Genomic DNA, 22,638 nt, shown 5'->3' with positions numbered 1-22,638 from the left:
GCAATCAGGGGTGGGGAAGGGACCTGGGCATGGCCACTATTCCGGGTCCCAGCCCAGGAACCCTATGTGTGGCAGCCTTTCACTGCATCTCCCCTACATTTTTTCCATAGATTTCTCTGGACTGCTTCTCTGTAGCCCCAATACCTCCTCTGCCCTTGCTTCAGGGCATTCCACTCTGCTGAATCCCAGCAGCCAGCCACTACTCTGTCCAAGGTGCTGACATTACTTCCCCTTTGAGCTCCTGAGAGACACTGTCCTTGCTCCGCTCTGCAGCTTCCTTATATACTGGCTTCCTGATTGGCTGCCATGCAGCTCCTTCCTATTGGCTGCCTTTCATGCCATCTCTACAAGGGCCCTCTTAACCCTTTCCTGGCCTGGCAGATGCCCCCTCACACTCAGAGAACAGCAAAAATTTTCCAGCCAACAATTTGCCTCTTTTAAGTTGTCCAGGATTCAAGAATATTTTATTGCTGTTAGCAGCACTCATACTGATGAAGACTCTTGTTTTCACTTTGTACAAGTATATGACATAGTTATATCGCTATTCAGATACATACATTTCTCTTAAAAAAAAAAAGCAGATGCCTGCTTAATTTATGTTACTACACTGCACTTATCCAATTTTATTTTTAAAGCTTAACATTTGAACTAACACATAAATTTAAGATAAATATCCAAGTTATTACTACTAGATTTCTTTTGACAGATATTACAGTTTTATTAAGATTAACTCAAATGGAAACTCAAGATTCTTGAGGTGTTTCACTTTGGCTTTAAAAGTACTTAAATTGCAGCAAACATATAGGAGAAGGTTAATTATTTTACAGTAAGATCCTCAGGGAAAAATTCAATGTACTGGATGCAATTTACAGAATCCCACTGGAATAAAATACATTTCCTCTAGAACACTAAATCCTAGCAGAACCTAATAAAGGTACCTTGATTTTCTATTTCTTTTTATAAGAAAGCGGATTTTAATAGAAGTTCTCAATGTGTCTTTTCTTGCAAAAATGTTCTTTGAAAAATATTGTGCAAATTCTGGACATAAAACAAAGAGAGTACATTCATGCAAAGGTTTATCTTTAATGCTGCATTTTGCTCCACACTTTCAGAGAATTTGAGGCCAGTTTTATATAGTGCCATCAGAAGTCTGCATATTTTTGCATGTCTTTCACATGGGCAACTAACACATTTGCACACAAAAAGCAAATGATTACTGGAGTAGCAGAGCACACTAAATAAATCATCAGGAGATACCCTCTGTTGAGTCCAGCCACGTAGGTCCATGGGCAGGCATACAGACCCAGGAATGGGACTCACTCAATTAGGCTAAGAATTTTAAGGGGATATTTTATATGCTCTGAGATACCACCAGAGAGTTCATCAGAAGGTCAAAAAGACAGATCAGTGGCTAAAAGAAAACTTAGGCAGCCATGTTGACAGTGTCATGGGAGGGCAGAGAGTAGTATGCTATGATCAGTGACAGTTTAGCTAGTCCATTCCAACAGATGTCACTGATGCACATATTTTACCTAGTCACATCCCATGCTAATTATGCATTACTTCTTATACTCCAAGAGGGTAAGATGGTATGATAAGGGCATTATTTTCAGTGCCAAAAGCCATTCCAATTTCATACCTGTCCTCCTGCATATTTTCACATATAACCTATGATTAAGAAAGAAAGGTCCACTCTTCATATTGCTATAGGTTTTCCTAAGAAAAATCCTATTCTTTGGGCTAAAATTTCTTGAGCTTCTGCACAGTACTAAGACGTTTGTTTGGTTTTTTTATAGTTGTAAAAATCAATTCTTGTTTTTGAGATATATGAGTATTTTCTAAATAGTGTTTTTGAACAATCAAATTTTCAGGGGGCTGTTTTTATTGCTTAAATAACTCAAAAATGGCTTTTTATTAAACGTCAAACTTGTCACGAATTTAACCCTCAGAAGCCTGGTCAACGTTGAGGAAACTTTCTACTGAACTGTAACTGGTTATAAAACAGTTCAGCTAAAACTATTTTATATCCAGTTGGATTTGTAGTGTAGCCCAGGCTCCAGGCAATGTAAACCATTTTTACTGAATCAGTTTCCACAGCACTGTCAACACTATATTTGCAAATGGTTTTAAGATCAATTTAGTGGAACCTGTTTTAAAACTGGTTAGAATTTGAAGAAATGTTTCCAGTGTAGTTCATCCCAGAAATTCCTTAAGCCTAATGGAAAAAAAATTTTAATACAAATAATGATGCTGTGTATCATTGTTGAAAACAACCCATAGTAATGAATGTATGCAGAACACTTTTAAGATTACCTTAAGGTGAAATCAGCATATTAAGTTTGGTCCATAAACTAAATTAAAACTGTCTTGCCTTATACCTAAACTTATCTCTTGTTACTTCCTTAAATATCAGCACACACTTTGTAACTGTTATCTTGCCCCCTTGACCTTCCCTTTGAAAATGAACAGTTTTCAATTATGAATATATCTAATTGAGTCTACACAGAGTGGAGGCCATTAAAAAAATCCATTGTTACCTAATATAAATAGCTAAGCATTCCCTTGTGCTTCCCCATACTTGCTATAAAACCTGGCATACAGCAGATACTGATGTTATCTATTTGCAGATTCTTATTAAATTACCCAAAGTGACTGCACCAAAAAGTTGAATTTTCACAGCTACCACCCCTATCATCACATGGGGATGAAATTCACACATAGTTGCAGCAATGGAGGCAAATCAAGACCATATTTATTATTCATTCATTCTATTGAGTTACCTAGATATAGTGCTTTATTGCTGTAGCAGCTAGCTACCTGTTTACAAAGTTAGGTATATAATATACATAACTTCTATTAAACTATGCAGACAAACCATCAGAAAGCAAACAAAAGCTGAACAGAATATTTTTGCCCTGAAACACTTCTAACACAACCTTTTTATTTTAATCAGTTGTTTCAATCTGAAAGTTCTAAAGTTTATATGAACTCTGTGACCACCATTTACTTCCCTCTTCTCCCACCACAACTCTGTTTTAATATGTCACATTTCCTCCTCCTGTTTGTCCTTTCTCAATACAATCTACTCAGACATTTTTTTGTCTCTGTGTGCATAACAGGATTATTCTTACACTCCCAGTTTCTCCCTTATAATTCTGGTAGTCATAGCTGGTAGTCATAGTCAGATTTGCTCCAGGATATATTAGTAAACATGCTGTGAAAAATACAGAGCCTTAAAACAACCAAAGGCAGATCTTCAATTGGTGTAAATTTTCACAGTTCCATGGTCTCAGTGGAGCTATGACAATATACATCAGCTGAGGTTCTGCCCCTCAAATCTGTAAAGGATGAATCAGCTTCCCCACTCACCAGTATTTTAAAGTCCTAATCTTGCACAGCACTGGGCATCACAGTATAGCTCTCAAATATCTCTATGACTCTGGTTTAATTGATTTTTTTCCATATCTTGAGAGAGGCATTAGTAGATCATTAAGTAAACTGGAGCTGAGCAACCGTCAGAGCAAGCCCTGATACATAGAAGAGGACCAGAAAACTATTGGAAAAAGCCTTGGCATAGGTCACTGGAGATAGTGCAAGAAGTATGGAAAATGGCTGAAGAAAGTCATAAAGGCTCAGCTGTCATGGAAGCAGCCGGGGGGGGTGGGGGGGGGGGGGTGTGTACTGGAGACAGCATATCAGTGATTCTTTACTAACTCCAATCTATTATGGTTTCTTTTTAAAACCACTTTCAACATAAAAACAGGAGAACATTTAATCACTGAACTGTTATTATAGAAGGAGCACGTCACCTCCTGAGCACTCCCTTGTAGCGGAGCATGGCATTGCCATGGCCTGCCTCAGTTCTCCCCCCCCCCCCCCACTGAGGTAACTATGAAGTGACTTAAACAGTCTGGTCCAGGAGAACTCAAACATTCTACTTTACAGCAGTATCTCTCTCTTAATAAAGCTTTCTAAATAGAGCACTTGTATGCGGGTTTAAAGGTTCTTACTTAAAAGTTCCATAACAGAAAAGTCTTTAGGTTTCAGCAGCAGCTCCTTCAGCTATAAGGCCTCAGGCATCTCTACTACATCAAGAGCTCTGTAGTCTTTCCCCTGTTTATATCTCTACGTGGAAAGCTTTTGCAGTCTCTTTCCTGCTTGTTCAGGGTCTCTCCCATTCCTTCCTGCCTGCCTACAGAACTTTTACCTAGTTCAGGCTCTGTAGGAGCTTCCTTCCTCTAGAGCATCTTTTCTTCTCAGGAACTTTTTTTTCAATTGAACTCTCCTAAACTTCTTATTAGGCCCAGGTGTTCCTTACTTAACTGCCTTCTAGTTAGTTAGGCCGTTAATTATTCACAGATGAACCTGTGTTGGCTCATTCCTTTCAGTGGAGCCTGTCACTTATAAGCTGGGCCTCTGACTCCCTTAAAGGGCCAGCTCTGTGACAGTTACACAGTAAAAAAAATTAACACACGAGATAATTATACTTTTTTGGACTTGGTGGATATACAACACGTTTTTAAAACATATAATCCCTTTTACTTAGGGCCAGATGCTGACTTCTGTAAGAAAAAAAATACATTGAACAAATGATGTAGGTAGGTCTCAATGCACTATGAGAGCATCAGAACTTCTACTAAAATTTGCTGTTTGATTTTTGTTTGTGACCTGGCTTGTAGGAAGTATCTGTAGTTCTGCACTTGACAAACAGAAGGTTCCACCAATAGCTAGCTCCATGTCTGGAGCTATATCCTCATTAGCGTTTTTTTTTCTCCATTTAGTGACTCGCTCATTCTGTCTTCAAAAAAAAAACCAAAAACCTAGCTCCCTACTGATTTCCTTTGTTGAAGGTACATTATAGCTCTTTCTGGTTATGAACAGCACTGTAATCAATCCTAATTGACACAACCTCAATGGATAGTTTGAAATTATTATTCATTTTAGCTTATTTCAAACACCACAAATGTGGGCCAGAAACATCTAGCAGAAAGACTATAGTTGTGTAACGACATTATATACTAGCTTGTGCAGTCCTTACTGACTTGGGTGAACAGTTACTCAGACAAGAAGTCCCATTTGTACTACTCATGTAAGTGATCACTCAATCAAGTAAGAGTTGCAAAGTCTAGCCCTGTGTTATTAATAACAGAATAATGTGGCATGCCCTAGGCTTTAATAGGCTTGAAAATATATTGTCTGTGCAACAAGAATGCCTATTAAATGTCCTCTACATCAGATAATCAGGATCCTTCTCCAAACACAATTAAATTTATTTTTTAGATTTATACCTCAGTCCCCATCATGTCTCAGGTGAACACACAAAATTTAATAATTTTTTGAGTTATTTTCTAAAGGGGAAAAAAGTGACATCCTAAATTACCAATTTCCCTGACATCATCTGCAAGCAAACCCTTGAGTCCAGAGACTACCCTGGCTTTAAAAATAGAAAAAGCTCAGAGCATGCTCTCTTGGTGAGAAAATTATAGAGTTGAGGCCCCCAATGAGAACCTTCAACTCCCAATCAGTTAAACATAGGTCTTTTAGTCCAAGAACTGCAGTGCAAGAAGAGAAGAAAAGTGGGCTACTCATAGGTAGCCAAAGGCCAAGTACTGTAGGGTTTTATAAATCAAAGTCAAGACCTAATATTGCTGTTGGAAGCGAATATGAAAGCAGTTCAGTTGATTATGAAATATTCCATTTTATATGTTCTTTGTGGCTTATAAGAAGCCATGTTCTGCACCAACTGTAGTTTCTAACTGATTCTTGGGTATAGTCCTATGTAGACCGCTTTTGTAATAATCCAATTTAAAATAAATTCTTGAGACCATTAAGGTCCTTCATGAGATCTATCAGCTCTAATATGCTATTCAGCCATGACCTTCCCCCATCTCTTCTCTTTCAGTGATATTGATCTCCATCATGCTGTCTAGTCCATTATTTCCTCCCTCACCTTTGCACTTTCTCTCATGCTGCTCTTTATGCTGTACATGGGAGAAGCTCCTTATAAAAACTGGTGAAGCCACTGCATTATCCTCCTTAAAACTCACCTCTCTTGTAGTATCTACAAAATTTTTGACAATGGCTAGGCAACAAATGAGCTGACATTGATACTCGTTTTACAAAACATCACTTGTACCATGTCAGTCACTCCTCCTCTGTTTCTCTCTTTTCAGTCACATGCTAAGGTTGTACAATTTTTGTGTGTACAGTGCCCAGCCCAAAGGGACCAAGACTCGGTCTCTAGGTGTTTAGACTGAAAATTGTCTTCAGGCTCAAAGATGGGATTAAGAACTCCACTTCTAATTTAAACTAAGTCTTGGTTTTATTTACTTTCTTTGGCTTTCTAACATCAAAACCACATTTTAAGAAGTTTATACATGGTTTATCTGCACTACTCAGGCACTGTACCACCCTCTTAACAGGACAGTTGGGAACAATTTACTCTTCTCTACAACAGTCAGCCAGCTCTGTGGGCTGAAGTTCAATGGGGGCCACCGCTGTGCCTCCTTCCTCACCCTTTGGGAGTGGTTAGTGATGCTAGGTGAGGGCAAAAACTGCAGGCTCATTAAAGTCCTGCATGAGGAGACAAAGATCCTTTTGATTTCTGCTCCATGTACTCTGGCAGTGTCAGGGCACAATTTAGCCTTCAGTGACATGCCCAAGTCACAAAGTGAGTCAGACACAGAGCCAAATATATATAACCCAGATCTCCTGTCTCACAGGGTATGTTTAAACAGCAGCTGGGAGGTGTGATTCTTAATGTGGATAGCCATACACACACTAACTCTGCTCATGTTGATGCCTAAAAATAGCAGCATGGCTACAGTGACACAGGCGGTGGCTCGGGCTAGCCACCTGCATGCACACCCGGGGGCTGGGCAGGTTTGTACTTCAGTGGCTAACCCAGGTGGCCATCATGCTACCGTGACCACACTACTATTTTTGGGTGCTACCCTGAACAGAGCTAGTGGTTGTCTGGTTATCGGTGCTGGGAAACTCACCTCCTTGTTCCGTGTCCAGAATCCCTTTCCCTTACCAATGGACAATTCTGCTGCCTTCATAATCAAGACATATTATGAATGACTGTAATTACCCTTGACATGTTGTGACACATGATCCCTGCTTTTTTATTATGCTTGTTCACTTAGGAAGCTCCAGACTCTGGAACTGCAGAGGCACATGAAAAGAAGATGTAATGGTGAAAAAAAAGTTATAGAACATCTCCAAAAGATCCACTTTCAGTTCAGTATGAGCATTCCCTTTCCCTCTGCCCCTAAACAAGTTCCAAAAAGAAAAAAAAATGTAGAAGAAAACAGAAGCTTATGCCCCATTTTAAGCCTGTTTCAGAAAGCAGCTTAACTATGGAGCACCTCCATAATAAGTAAATAGACTGCAATGTATTTTGTAAAAATAATGAAATCTTGTTTATATGAAACCTCAGTATAGAAGCTGGTATTACATTTTTGCTGAGCAAATATAATGGACAATCTGTAATCTGTTACCCTAAAATGAGGAGACAATGTTGGAGAGGAAATGGAAGAACGGTGAGTTAGCCATGCATTCTGAATATAGTTCAACATCTTATTCAGAATGAATGACAACCTTGAGCTACTTTAGGATTAGGCTGGCAGATATAATAAAGGTCTGACACACAGTAGAATTGTTTTCCACTCTAATAAACTATATTAATGATATTACATCATATTTTAAAATAGTTTGTTTGCCTGAATGTCCATCCTCTGTGACTGATCTTTTTTTCTGGCTTTATTGTTCCTCCTTTAATCAGAGCTATGCATTCATGTGCATAACTGTAATTAACTTCTCTGACATGGTGAGTATCCCTACTCAGCCCTGAATAAACAATTATTTTAATGATTGCCTTGTGTTTTGTCTTTTATTTTATTCTGAGAGATTATTTTAAGGTATCACTCTGCATATATTGTTATTTATTATTTGGATTAGTGTCTTGTCTGCCAGTTTGCTAGGCACCTTCCAATCATACAGGGCTCAATCCTTAGGTCCAGTGAAAAGGAGCAGAGAAGAAAAGAAGAGACACATAAGGATAGTGGAAGGTATGAAAAGAAAGAAAAGGATGGAAGTGCTGATCCTAAAGAGGAGGATATTTCTCCATTAAGTGAGACTAACGTTGCAATAAGATACTGAACAACAATAAATGATTAACTAAAAGTTTAGTTATTTACATAAAAACCCTATTTTCCCCTTGATCCTTCTGTAACCTCCCTCTAATGTCATTGGGAGCTCTACTTGAAGTTTAAGAAAGCATGTGGTCTTAAATTCACACACCAGCCCACAGAACATGATTAAAACTGGAATTCAGTTCTCTCCACAAGGAAGTTTGATATCCCTGATCCAAATGGAATACCTCCCCCTTTAAAATAACCATATTATATAGCTCAGTTATAGGTAAATGTACATGCATGCTCAGTTCATTCTGTATATTTTATCTTTGAGTCTAGAAGGAGCATGTTCATCTTACAAGGGATATTCAAAACCAGTATCTAGCATGACTGGCACCAATAAATTAACTATCTCTGATTGTGATGGGGCAACGACATTGTGACTTGTGGCCCCAGAAGAAGGAAGGAAGTTCTCTTTATTTTAAAAGTACAACTTATTCATATAGGAGGCACAGGCATGAGTCACAAGTCTTTTCTCTCGCTGTTGCTCTGTGGCCATATTTCTTTTCTTCTTCTTCTGAATCTGCACTTGTTTCCTCTCCTCTTCCAAATGCAGTGCAGCTTTAAAAAAAAAAAAAAAACCTCTCAAAGCATTTTATACCTCTACCCCAGCCTTTATCCTCCTGCCTTCACTTTACATCCAGCTGCGTCCTTCATCCTAACTATGCCTCTCTCATGACTTCTCCTTTTACCTCTTTTTCTCTCTGCCCCATCCTCGTACTTGGTAACAGTGGCAAACTCTATGTATACAGCAGCCTCTCAATCAATGTACATCAAGCACTCTCTCTCCTCTCTGCTTCATAAACACCCATGAGGTTCCATGGAGCATTTCACTCTGTTCATCTCTATCAAATTTGTACACAAGGTTACTATATTCTCTGGTACCCAATGGTGCCTTCAAATTAGTAAAATGTGCCATTTGGGGGATACTTTTGTTGAAAGCAGTGGTCAAACTTCCATTGGCTTAGTTCTTTGCTTAGCACATTCTACCAGCCCCAACTGTAAACCTCCTGTAGTTGAGCCTGCGCCAATCAAGTCAGTGGGAATTCTTCTATAGATTTGCATGAGAGAAGGCTCAAACCCTTATTGTACTGCACTTTATAACTAATACTGTGAGGTACACATACATGGCACATTCACATATTTAACATGGAAAGATGTTATATTTATGTATTTTTGCAAAAATATGCAGACTTTAACACAATGATAAATATATGTTGATTAACCTTGCAGATTTAAATGTACAACCAATTAACTAATTTAATCTCTCAAAAAATAACAGCCGTTGGCATTATTCTTTGAATAATCCTTGTTTAGTTTCTATAATGGTATACATTTTAATGAAAAACTCATTATAACATAGCATAAGGCATAATTAAGTCTCGGTGATTCTTTCTGTGTAAATAGCTTGTACAGATGTTGGATTCCATTTTCTACTGGCTTTATTAATTTTTCATAAACCAATATTTCGACTGTAATGGATTGTAACAGCTCCATAGAAGTTCTGGAAATGCATTAACTGTCGTCAATGTTGTTAATCTAACAGGGATTTTACAATTTGTATGATAGTACTTTAACATTACATTTTTAAACAGTGGTTACAGCTTTGTTTTATGCTTTGAAAATAAACATCTAGGTATAATTAACATAAGGGATATTAAACAATATTTGGTTAATTTGTCTGTATTTAGAAAACAACTTAATCTGTTTAATTAATAATCTCCTAGAATAAATTTAGAGGGAGAAACTGTTTAGTTGACAGTGGAGCTCAAAACTAAATGCATATTGTGATGGAATACACCTCTGTATTCACACTCTGCACACTACTGTAATAATCTTTGTATAAGGTATGCCTTGTGAGGTATCATTTGAAAACTCATAATTTGCTGGTCAGTATTGTCCTGACAAAATAGGTGTGACAACATTATATGTGAAGTTATAAGATTTCCCTGTATGATGTTACTAACACATTTTCCAAACCCCACTGCCCTGCCTAAGCAGAAGTCAACAAATAGCTCTGGCCTAAACAAAAGAATGTGTGCTTGGCCTTACTTTGCATTTAAGCAGTAAACAGACTCATCAAGCAGGAATGGAAAACAAAGGAAGTTGAAACAGGTAGAAAAAAAAGCAGGAAATATTCTTCCACATACACTTTTGGTCTCCTGGTTCTCAGCTGAAAATGTTTTCTGAGAGGGGGACTGAAACTATAAAAAGGAGAGGACCCCCAAGGGAACTCCCCTTTTCTCTCTGTATGTCTCTGGCATTGCACCAAATATGACAAAGGAAAACAGCCACTGGACCGGCTAGGGGGTAGGAAGTATTTGGTCAATAACCTTACTGGAAACATGTGATGAGAAAATTTGCTTGAATCAATATAGTTTGTTAAATTAGGCACTAATAAGCATGTTATCTTCATTTTTCTTGTAAACATTTCTGACTTTTATGTCACATTATTTATATTCACTTAAAATCTCTCTCTTTGTAGTTAAACTCGTTTTACTATTTTATCTAATCCAGTGAGTTTAAATTGAAGTATCTGGATAACTCTATTTAAGATAATAAGCTGGTATATTAGTCCTTTAAAAAAATAATGGACGTAAAATATTTGTACTGTCCAGGAGAGAGTTGGGGTCACTCTGCTATATAGCCAAGACTGGTGAGAGACAGAGTATAACTTGCAGGCTGCAGTTACACGCAGACACTCAAGAGTGTGGCTTGCATGCTGGAAGGCTGTTTGTGGGTGGCCCAATAGTTCCAGATGGGAACTACCACCGCAAGGCATTATAAGGCACCCAAAGCTTCAGGGGTGACCCAGCCTCCCACTAGTCTGGATTGTACCCTGGTATGTCACACATATAATCAGATTGCAAAGTACATTGAAATATAGAGAGAAAACCTCGACATCACTGTACAAAAATTATGCTTTCCACGTACTATAGAGTGAACTTTTTATCTGAGGGTCTAAAAGTGTCGTATAAACCATCAGTAAGCCTCACAAGATTCTGGGTGAAACATTCATGTAGGGGCATTTATAGGACACCTGTCTGAGCACCGAGGCATTTCATCTGTATTAACTTTTCCATGCCACAGCTGCACAGCAGGAGGAAGGACCAAGTGCATCCCTCCCCCTTCCGCCCCACCAGGTCTGTTTCCCCCACCTTCTTTCTCAGAACCCTGTACCACGTGCAGAGCTCCAGGAGAATGGAAGTCCCCCTTCTATACGGAGGGATTGTGATCTGCCTATGGAGGGAGGCAGATCAGGACCTGATCCAGCCCCCAAAATATTATTGTTAGTATTAATTATTTGTATTGTGATACTGCAGAGGAGCCCTAGCCATGGACAGGACCCCATTACAGTATGCACCGTAGAGCCACAGAACAGCACATAAATAACATTACTTTTCTGTGTAGCCACACTGAGAAAAAATCCCTAGAGTACTGCAACAGAGACAGTTAAAAAAATAGGAGAATTTCTATCTGGGACTCATAAGAGCATAGTTCATACACCCCTTTGAAAATCTCACAAATGTATAGTATCTCAATGGCTGTATGAGGAGTCCTGAAACCTGAATTTAGGTATCTTGCTAGTGATTTTCCCAGTACAGCTTGACTTTTTCCAGGAAAAATTAAATATATTTTGGTTGCATAACTAAATTGGGAAATACTATTTTTAACACCTTAACAACTGGGTTACATTCATTGATTTATTTTAACATTTCTTCTTTTTCCAGTAGTACTGTGCCTTTCCCTATGCTCACAGACCCATGTAAACTTCTAACACATCATCATGCGCAATGGTGCCTAAAGGTGATAATTAGGACAAAACATTTCTGCATATTTCACCAGAATGATGGCCTGTGAGTCTTAATTGTGATCTGAGAGATATTAATCTACTCTAGACTTCAAGGTCATGTCTGAAACCCCATTTTCCCCTCCTTGCAAACAGAAACTCTACCAAAAAGAAACCTCTTCTCTGCAAACTCAGGATATTAGCTGTCTAAAGTATCAAGGTCTTTTAGATAGTCCTTACCTTGTGGCTTTCTAAAGCTATAAGTATTAAAGAATTAATCTGTTGAGGAAATATGGGATTTTTCATGCCTTTGCAACACTCCTGTACATTCTATTAATTATAGTATAAGAAACCACTCATTTATTCACTATCCAGAGTAAAAAAGTCTCTCAGGAGGATGGAAGGGTGCATGCAGTATAGGACTTAGTTATGTCGTTAAGACTTGGGTACTTGTCAAAAAGATTTGCTGGAAGACTGCCCAAAGCCAATGGGAAGGGTAGGCGTTACACATAATATGCCCATGACAAAAAGATGATAGAAGAAGTACAGAAGACATACAGAAACAGTAGTGCTCTAGCAGAACACTCTTCCAAGTGGAGATAAGAATCTGTATCTTGCAAACTATATATCAACATGATGATGATAATGATGGACAGAAGGCTTTAGCTTAATACAGTTTATTTAGTAGTCAACCAGGAATGTATTTAAAATTAGGAGGACATAGAAATGAAACAAAACCTTACATGTGAGAAAAACAGGATAGTACTTCTCCCTTAGATTCCTTGGGAGGAGCTGGCCTTTACACTTTTTAAATGGTGTTCTGAAAAAGTTATATTGAAATGGCAATGGAATCTTTGTCAAGTACTTCTTGTTGAAGAGATCTGGTACTATAATGTCATCATTAAAGCAATCTATCTGAAAATAATGCAAGTTAAATAAACTACATATTGATTTTAAAGTGTGTATATCAACAGTTGAGCTCAAAAAAATTGTTAATGGGTTTCATCTGATAAAGCTCAGGACTTTTGATTTCAGCATAATATTGCTGAAGTGCTTTATAAAGGTCTTGAAGGAGTGAGGTTCTGGCAACTTGCTAATGTTGTGGTACAGTCTCCACTGTCATTTCTTAGAGTGCTTTGTTAGAAATCCTAATTACAACAGCTGTATTCCAAAATGTAACTCATTAGCACATCATTGTCCTGCCAGACTGGTCATCGAAAAATACACCCTCACCAAAATATTAAACCATTACTATACTACTATTAATGTTATCATCTGGCAAAAAGCAGCCATACATTCTTGATGTTCTAATTTGCTTCAGGCATGATCATTTCAAAGCCAGAGCAGTAGACTTATAGAAAGCTACTCAGCAGGACAAAAATAGTTTTGCTGTAATATCATTCACAGAGAAATAATTACTTGCATATGCAGGATCTGTCATGTATATCTGTTCAACCTTACATTCTCCATTTTATCTGTCACACATTTTCTTAATAAAAGGTCTGCTTTTATAGTACACTTGGAGAAAAAGGTGGAGCAATAACAATCATGTCACAAGTCCTACTGTTTACCATTATCTTCAAGGTTTTAGAGTTGATTCACATTACATTTCTCCACTTTTGACTTTAATTGTCTGCCTCAAGTTGTCAGGACATAACTATATATTAGATTTGCATTGCATTAGGAGATCTTTTCCTTTCTCTATTGATCTTGTCTTATGGAGTAATTTAACTCAATTCTAATTTTCTTTTGCATGCGGGGTGCTCTCCATCCAAGGAAGTGAGTTATGTGTATTCAAGTGGTGCATCTTATGAATCTTGTTAAGCTTTACCGCCTTATAGCCCGCATTGATGGAATATTTAATCACAGAAATGAGTTGGCAGATATGATGTACAATGCGGTTAAGCCTTGCAGCGTGTGTCTTCACCGGCAATTGAGAAACGGGAGAATCTGCCATTCATCAGTGCCATCCTGACAGCTTTGTATAACCTTCTGTTTTTATACTTATTTATGAAGATTAAAGGTGCTTTAAATCAACAATTTCTCTGTAGATATATCATCTTTATTTCCAAAGTGGCCAAATTTTTCATCATTTATTAGCAGGCAAAAAAAGGAACTTCTTGCACTGACTGTGAAGTAGTAGACAGACGAGGTGGGTGAGGTAATATTTTTTATTCGACCAACTCCTGTTGGCAAGAAAGAGAAACTTTCGAGTGCCAGCTCAAAAGCTTGTTTCTCTCACCAACAGAAGTTGGACCAATTAAAGTTATTACCTCACCCTCTGTCTCTCTAAAATCCTGGGACCAGCAAAGCTATAACAACACTGCATACAACAATGTGAAGTAGTAGGTATTTTCCATGTAGAATTTTAACATGTTAGCACTGGAAACCATAATTAAACTAAAAAACTAAAAATCTTACCCATCTTAAAACCTTACTTCTAATTCTGAAGTCTTCAAAAGTTTTATTGCCTTCTCCCCAAATGACATAGGACAGAATTGCACAATATGCCAAATCATTCAATTATTGTGGGCAGACACTACACTGCTGTTTCACTGTTTCATTTTCTATCACATCAGGAGATCTCCATGGAAAACTTTTTTAAATAAATAATAATACACTGCTTTTAAACCAAGTTTAAATATATCTGTGGGAAACATTATCATTCATTCAATATTTTAAAGCACTAAACAACATAGGAGTTAGAAGTTCAGTTTAAAAAAATGTTGCCTCTATGTCTGAATGGAATAAAACTTCATATACAAATAAAAAATGAAATGTCTTGATAAGAGATTTTTGGAATGTGGTAGGCAGCATGTCATAATTCATAAAACTAAATTAATACTGTTCTAATGGTAATTAAAGCTTCTCATTAAGAGGGGCAAACACCTCCCCTGTGCTGGCAATAAAAATGCACTTGGGACTTGAAGAGGTTATACACAAAAATCAATAACCTGCCATTTTATAATTAAAAGACAAAATAAATGTTAGGGAAAAGTCCACTAAATTAAGAAAATTACCTTTAGGAGAGATTGAAAATATTGATTTTAATTTACAAAATATGTGAACTTTTCATGCCCTACTCTGTGAGACAATTAGGAGCCAGGTTGTTAATTCTACATAAGCTTGAGAAAAAATCGATAATTACACTATGAGAATATTATGATATTTGTCATTAACAGAAAGTCATTTATATAAAACGACTAATGACTCTGACTTCCTAATTCATGCAGGTTCAGGGTTGGTTGGCTAAATATATAAAGCAGATCAATGTCACATTCTCTATTTTGACTTATATACACACACACAACTGGGAAATAAATCCTTTCTATGCTTACAGTAGTGCTAAAATCACTTAATAAAATCACTTAATTCCATAGAATTAAATTAAGAATTAAGCTATTTAAATACATTTATACATTTCAGTGCTATTTTAATATCACAATGGTCCAGCCCCACCAATCCATCACTTTAAGGCTCGTTAACACATTACAGACCAAATTTTATTCTTAATGTGCCCATGCAGCTTCCTTTGACTTCAGTATAAGTCTTTAAAATTGCTCTTGTTCAACATCTTTGTTTCACCCCAAGTCCTAGAGGTATTCAAAAATGTTTTGACTGTTGTGGTCTTTTAATTTAAATACATATATTATAGCATTTGCAGTGAAAGCTATATATCTCCTTTAGAAGTGAAACATTTCATTTTTGGTTTTAGCTCAAATTAGTTTTTAAAGAATATGAGCTAAACAGGTCCATTTTTTAGTTAGCGGAGTGAGTTGTTGTATATGCTTTTTTGGTTTAAAAAAACTGAAAAAAAGTTTTTTGGCACCTCATATACACATAGAAACATGTAAAAATAGACGCATGGAAAGCTAAGGATAGAGCTACTTAAACTGTATTATAAAGTTTAGCATGAGATTCTTGTACGGTTTAGGGATCTACAAAAGACTTGTATGATTTCGGTACTAACTGGAATCTTTTAAAGACAACAGTGACTTTTGTAGTTGAACTACTTGCTTTCTGCAGATTGCCATTCTGAAGAGACTATCAGCTGTGCTCTGAGGACCAGACTGAAAGCCCATTGAAGTCAACAAAGAGACTCAAACTAAATTTAACAGGCTTTAGATCAGACCTTAACTGAAGTTTTTTAACTGTTATGGCTGCACAGCAATTTTCTAGATGTTACTGATTATGCCCAGTTCTGCATTACTGCAGATTATTAATTCAGCTGATTATGCCCAGTTCTGCATTTCTGGCAGAAATTGGCAATTCTGCAGAATTTGGCCACACTACAGATTCGATAGATAAAAGGTAGATTCCACAGATATAATATTAATATAATTTACGTTTGTTTTTAGGATTAGATTCACCTTTTGGAAACTGTAGTTTTCAGAGGAATATAATTTCTCATATTAATATGTACTTCTACTTGCAAAGAAATTGACAAAGACTCTATTAATATATTCTATGTGCTAAAGGTTTTTTCCACTCTCACTGAGAAAAAATTGTTTATATACAAGTAAAAAAATGAATTTGCGAAGTGAAATAATTCCCTCATGCCAAATCGCCCAGAAGAAATGAAGTATCAGTTTAAAATGTCATGCATCCTCACTTTGGGGGATCTTATCCTGCACTGGCAGCGGGTTAGAGTTCATGAAGAAATAGAGGTGTTCCCTTTTAACTGTTACGATCCTAATAACTTAATAATGGAGTAACACCCAGTCAAGAGCCAGAGAGTCAATTGTCATTGTACCAAAGAGGTCTAAAGTTCAATACACAAAAAATTCACAAGCAAAATATTGAAAAAAAACCCTTAAACATATAAATATTAAAAAAAATAAAATCATTATGGTTATATTTTCCCATTTCACTCTCAAGTCTTAATCTAACTTACTCCTTAGGCAAAAGGGAATGTGCTGATATGTATAGGTATAAATAAAGTCCTAAATAAATATAAATATTAGTGTGCATTACACAATGAATTATATGATCTATTCTGTAATATCAAACAACAGTCATTTTAACTGTATTGTAAGGGTAGATTTTAATTTGCCCAGGTTATTGGTAAAAAATGTTATTATGAACCTGTTAATGATTGGCAGGCAATGTGAAATAAACAAACTTATACTCAAAACACTTTGTACACTTTCAACAACAACAAAAGTAAGATAAAGTTAACAAAGTACAATAGTACTCTTACCTGCATAGAATTCTGGGCTATAAACTGCACCGACAACTGGATTTAATTTCCAGCCTACAGCAAACAAAGAAAACAACAACAAAAAAGGATAATAATTAGAAATAATTTTAATAAATATTCAATTTCTATATAGAAAATGAGGGTATAAAGCTGTTATTTCAGGATATTGTAGTTTAAATGGAAGTTGTATGTAGCTATATAAGTTTGATTGCAGTTTCTAGTTAGTGAAGAAATAATTAAACTGTTTATCTTTAAATATACAGTGGTCTGTAGTGTCACAATGAAATATAAATGATGAGAACTGAGGGTGGTATAAAGTCTTGTCTTTCTTCCTGGAGTAAGGGGTTATATTTTGTGAATGCTAATGTTTATAAAACACAGACTGGGAAGCATTGGCTCAGGCCAGTAAACAGTGCATTGTAGGTACGTAAGTCTCCCCACACAGCTTTCCTAGAGCACTTCCATTTTGAAATGTAAGAACATATTTATTTCAAGCCTTGCCTCAGCAAAGGCTGACACATTATTTAAAAAGTGTGGCAAAGCTGTGTGGGAGATTCCCCCAAACACTCCCATTTTATCCTGAATTAAGAGGTGCCCACTGAAAGCTATCTTATACTTAGTCCACTAAAGCTATTTCACTTCGGACATGAGATTACTTGGATCCTAGGTTTCCAGAGGTAGCAGGAAAAAAGGGGGAAAAAAGGCAGAAAATCTAAATAAATCTGTATGCGTAGAGTGTACAGTCTTTTATATTTGTATAAGACCTAACATCCCAAAATGCTATACATAAAAACTATGATCCTGCATCACTGATATCAACCGGAGATTTGCCATTGGTTTAATTTTTTTTAGCAGAAATAGGGCCCGTATATAGTGTAAGGAACATGGGAATTATCTGTGTTAATTTTTTATGAATGTTATATATAATTGTCTATATATAATCTGTGGGTTTCATGGTTATTGTACTGCTTCATGAACGGTGACTAAGAGTTAAATCCTGCTGGAAGCCAAAGCAATGTTTGTAAACAGAATTCAATTGACTGATGATCAGATAGATAATACAAGAAAACCACTATTTTCAGACTGCTTCAGATTCCCGCTGGAGAAATACATAAACCAGTTTAAACCAGGGTCAGGGTCCCAGGTCAGTCAAAGGAAGTTTGAATTGGACAAAAGAAGTCAGGCACATGCACTGACACTTGTATCGGGGGAGGGGGGGGAGGAGCTGTCCAAGAGGTAGCAGTTGTAGGGGGCAACCTGCCTTACCCAGCCTCAGTCCTGGGGGGGAGGGGTGCCTAAATTAAGTCAAAGCCTGATTTAAACTGTCAAGGAGAGGCAAAGTTTTGGCTAAGACTCTATGCATCTAGGCTTTTGTTATTTTAACTCATTCTCTCTGCTTGTGATGTTCTATGGATAAATAAATCATACTCTGTTTTGAATATTGCTCTTACTAGCTGGTTGCAGCTCCTGGAAAGGATTCCATGGCAAAGACCAAATCCAACTGGACTGCTGAAGAAAAATACAGTTGGGTCAGCTGGAGGTAAAAATGGCTGATAAACGGAGTGTTGTAGACTGGTGATCCAGTCTAGAAGTGGGATGAACCACACGGTTCCACTCTGAGAGAAGGTTATGTGACCTGCACTTGAAAGAAGTGCCCTGTCACTTGAAAGAAAGACCCATAGAGAGATTTAGAGAGAGATCTCAGGTGGAGCTCACCCATGAACTGTAACATATGGGAAGCCCCTCCATCGATCACTGAAATGTAGCCATTTCTGGAATGAAACACAGTAACTGTTTTCCAGCAAACAGTAACTCATCAATCAGAGCTTAAGTGATGGGCATTCTTCTATAAAATTCATTGATAAGATAGAACAGATAGTGAAGAACAATACTACATGCAATTTACACTTCAGGGGCAAATAATGTAAGTTTTAAATATCCAGAATGTAATTACCTGAGTTGGAAATTGATCAAGCCATGGTGACTAATTTCTTGTGAAAAGTTTCATAGGAATTTTCATGAACACCTTGGTTTTAAGTGCTACTGAAGGGATTTGGAATGTTGTGTTGAACCAAGTTTTCTTCTTAAAGATCCCTGATCAGTGCAGTCCAAAAGATGTGTGATTTGATTGAATTTCAGATGCTTCAGTCTCTGCTGTTAAAGGGGATGACACATACCTCTGAGATTTTAACTAACACTAATGGCCTCTCAATTTGTCCAAGAGAAAAAAAATCCTGGGAGATGCAGATCGATGCTCACAGCTGAAAGTCACTCTGATATTTCATTTCCTTTCTACTCCCATTCTGATGGCTGTACCATCTAACTTTTTGAAGCTAAGACAGGGAAGACTTCATTCATCTTGAAAATAACAGCAATTAAACTTTACTTTGTCTTGTCAATGAAGTATGTGCTGGCCCATAACTGTGTGGGTTAATCAAGTGTGATAAGAGTGAGGAACTGCCAAGGAACCCCGGTCTAGCAGTTGGATGAGGCAAATGGTCCACAGTGAGTATAATTTGATGCATTTGTCTTATTGTCACAACACTAATCTCCCCCTCATGCTGAAAACTCTAAATGCTGAAACTGAAAAAAACAAATCTATATATTCATCCAAAGAAATATAGGTTAAGTACACTGTAGGGAGCAATCATGCACTGTAGGGAGCTACCCTGCTTTGGCAGGAAGATGGACATAATAATGTCAAAGGACATTTTCTACTTTTAAGGCCAGACATGCTAGTGTGGCGCATCTGCTTTGCACCATATTGCCAATGGTTTCTGGCTGTACAGTTGGCATAACTAGTCATGACAGGATCACCCCCAATGTAAGTGGATACCCTTGTGGCATACAGGCTCTTACAACACCTTTCCTCTTTGCTGTTTGAATATTGGGCATGGCCGGAGGAAAGAGGTGTGGCCAGAATACTCTATACTGTGGTTTTCAGATTCTTAGGAACTACCTCAGCACACAGAAGCCTCAGAATCAAGATAATGCAAAGGTGAGTTTTGCAGCATCTGTATATGTCCCTCTCCTGCAGCATGTTCCTCAGTCACAGCTGAAGCCCCACCTCTATGATACTCTAATACCACTTATGCAAGCCTGTGTACCCTACAAGCCCATATGTTTTGGTCGAGTGCCTAATATTATAAAACGAGCATTAGACTGAAGAATAAAGCAACATACTATAATCTATCGATCTCAGCTTTCCTGGACTTAAATGTGAGGCACAATAGGTTAGAAAATCTAAAGATGCCTGAAAGTCACTTTGCCAGTCTAGCGCATGTTCCTAACAGGCAGTTTATACACAATGACAAAGCAGCTATATTTTGAAAAGAGATGACAAGTAACAAAAATTCATCTATATACTAGCATAAACTTGCATGACAAGCTGTATTGGCAATTAGGCATTTCTTGAGCAACTAACCATTACCCCCCATTACCATGAGGAAAAACATTTTCATGGTTCCTGAGGTTGTATGTATGGAATGAGGGATTGTGGTATGTGTGTAGGAGGGAGCCCGTGTTAACAAGTTTGTACTGGGCCCCAAAAAATTATGCTTGGGCCCTGCCCTTACCGAAACAAAACTGCATTTGCGTATCTTTTAAAAATCCAGGTTATTCTGTTTTAGAGTCTATTCAGTGTGTGAGTACTACATTCATTTTATAATCTCTGATAGCAAACTATCAGTAGCATGCTTGGATGAAACATAAAATAGAGCACAATAATTGTTTAGAAGTGCACTGTCCCAAATGCCTGATATAGGTATACAAACACAAAACTTTGTGTACTGTGGCTATGTTAGGCATACCGCTGAAATACACACACAGTTAAAAATCTAGCCCCTTATGTTTAAAAAAAGGACTTTTAAGAATACCTACATATAAAAACAAATTATTCCAGGTTATCTGCCTCAAACGAAGTTTGCAAATGATGACACGGATATAGAGAAACACATAAAATAATGTTTATATTTTAACTTTTACATTTCACTTGAAAGATGACACTTTCAACAATACAGTACCCTTTAATACAATCCTAAAGTATATTGGTTCAGTACCTACAAACAGGCTGAGGAGTGACAAATATCATCATACAGTTTCTGGCTGATTGATAATGGAAATATTAATTAAAGAACCCAAAGCATGACACTGGAAACCATGTCTGTATTTTGTTCCTATGAATTTAATGATTAATATAGCCCAACATATTTATCTTGACATTGAGACATTTATCTAATATGCTCACTCAATGGGATCCTAGCAGCTTGCTACCCAAAGGGGCGTAAAGTTAGATATGTGATACTTTGAACAAGCCCTACAAACCTAGGACATTATGTGGGTTACATATCTGATGGCTGATTTTTCCCAACAGGGGAAAAGATTCAAAATGAAGAACACAAGACAAGTAGTTCACAAGACAGCTTCAAATCATGTCCTTTTATCAATACAATTTCATCAGTCCACATTTCAGGTGTAAAAAGAATGGCAATATTAAAAGCAATGTAACACCTATTCTGTGAGACATCAAAGTAAACTTGTCCCTAAAACACAGGATGGCATTCATAATAAAGTTGCTGCAATTTTGAGCTTCCCTTTCAAGCATCATCATCCTCAGGTTGGATTTGATATTTGATGCTAAATAGAGAAACTACCAAGGCTAAGAAATAGGGTTAAGAGGAATGTAAATAGGCACAAAATCATTTATAACAAACCTTCATATACCCCTATGTCACTATAGCATATTGAACAAAAGAGTGAAATCATCAAGTCTCTAAAATATTCCATCTTATTGTTAGAACAAAATGTTGTTGTATGACCCAGTCAAGCTTTGTGCCTGTCTGACTTGATTCACTGAGATGACATTTTATACAAGGATCAGCAAAAATGAAGGAATCTTTCTATTTACATCACTTGGACAGACACATATTCGCATGAATTAAAAAAAAGTAAGAAAAGTTTCTGAAAGAACTTGAGGAATTTCAGACTAATCTTCCCAGATTATTATAACTAGCTAAACAATTGTGAGAACAGTTATTTTATTTTTTGTTGTGGTAGGGAAAATAGTATGACATATTCATTAAAAAATAAAGAGCTCACTTCAGTTTGCCCCAATTTTTAGCAAAATCTCACTAATGAGCTCTCAAATATAGAAAATAAGTTCCATTATATTTCAGCACTGAAGAGTGTCTCAGCTAGCTGTGGAAACCTGCCTTTATTAATCATGTATATTCAGTTTTCTTTTGTATTTTTGATGGGGTAAAGGGACAGGGGAGATATTGGTTTGGAAAGCAAATGGTTATAGCAGAACAAATAATTATTGTAAGTAAATCCATTTCTGTACTAATTTTTGTAGTTGAAAGATGTTAAGGGTTTGAGTTAACTCACAGAAAATAACCTTGTTGGCAAACCTGCTGAATTAAGCACTGCGGAAAATATGGGGCAAATCTCTT

The 22,638-nt window shown here is 37.0% G+C and overlaps 1 protein-coding gene across 2 annotated transcripts in view; it reads right to left on the bottom strand.

Moving 5' to 3' along the window:
• LOC137155175 (RNA binding protein fox-1 homolog 1) overlaps nucleotides 1-22,638 on the bottom strand; it is a 194,800-nt gene that overhangs the window by 91,773 nt on the left and 80,389 nt on the right. For both annotated transcript variants that reach the window (XM_067551274.1, XM_067551275.1), the window contains exon 7: nucleotides 17,189-17,242. In XM_067551274.1, the coding sequence (XP_067407375.1) occupies nucleotides 17,189-17,242 (54 nt within the window). The remainder of the gene's footprint in view (nucleotides 1-17,188; nucleotides 17,243-22,638) is intronic.

This window comes from Emydura macquarii, unplaced genomic scaffold, assembly GCF_026122565.2.
Source record: "Emydura macquarii macquarii isolate MOO-44397 ecotype Brisbane River unplaced genomic scaffold, CSIRO-AGI_Emac_v2 contig_1348, whole genome shotgun sequence".
NCBI classification, from domain to species: Eukaryota; Metazoa; Chordata; order Testudines; family Chelidae; genus Emydura; species Emydura macquarii.
Note: the sequence above shows the minus strand (reverse complement) of the source record. Positions and strands in the feature narration are given on the sequence as shown.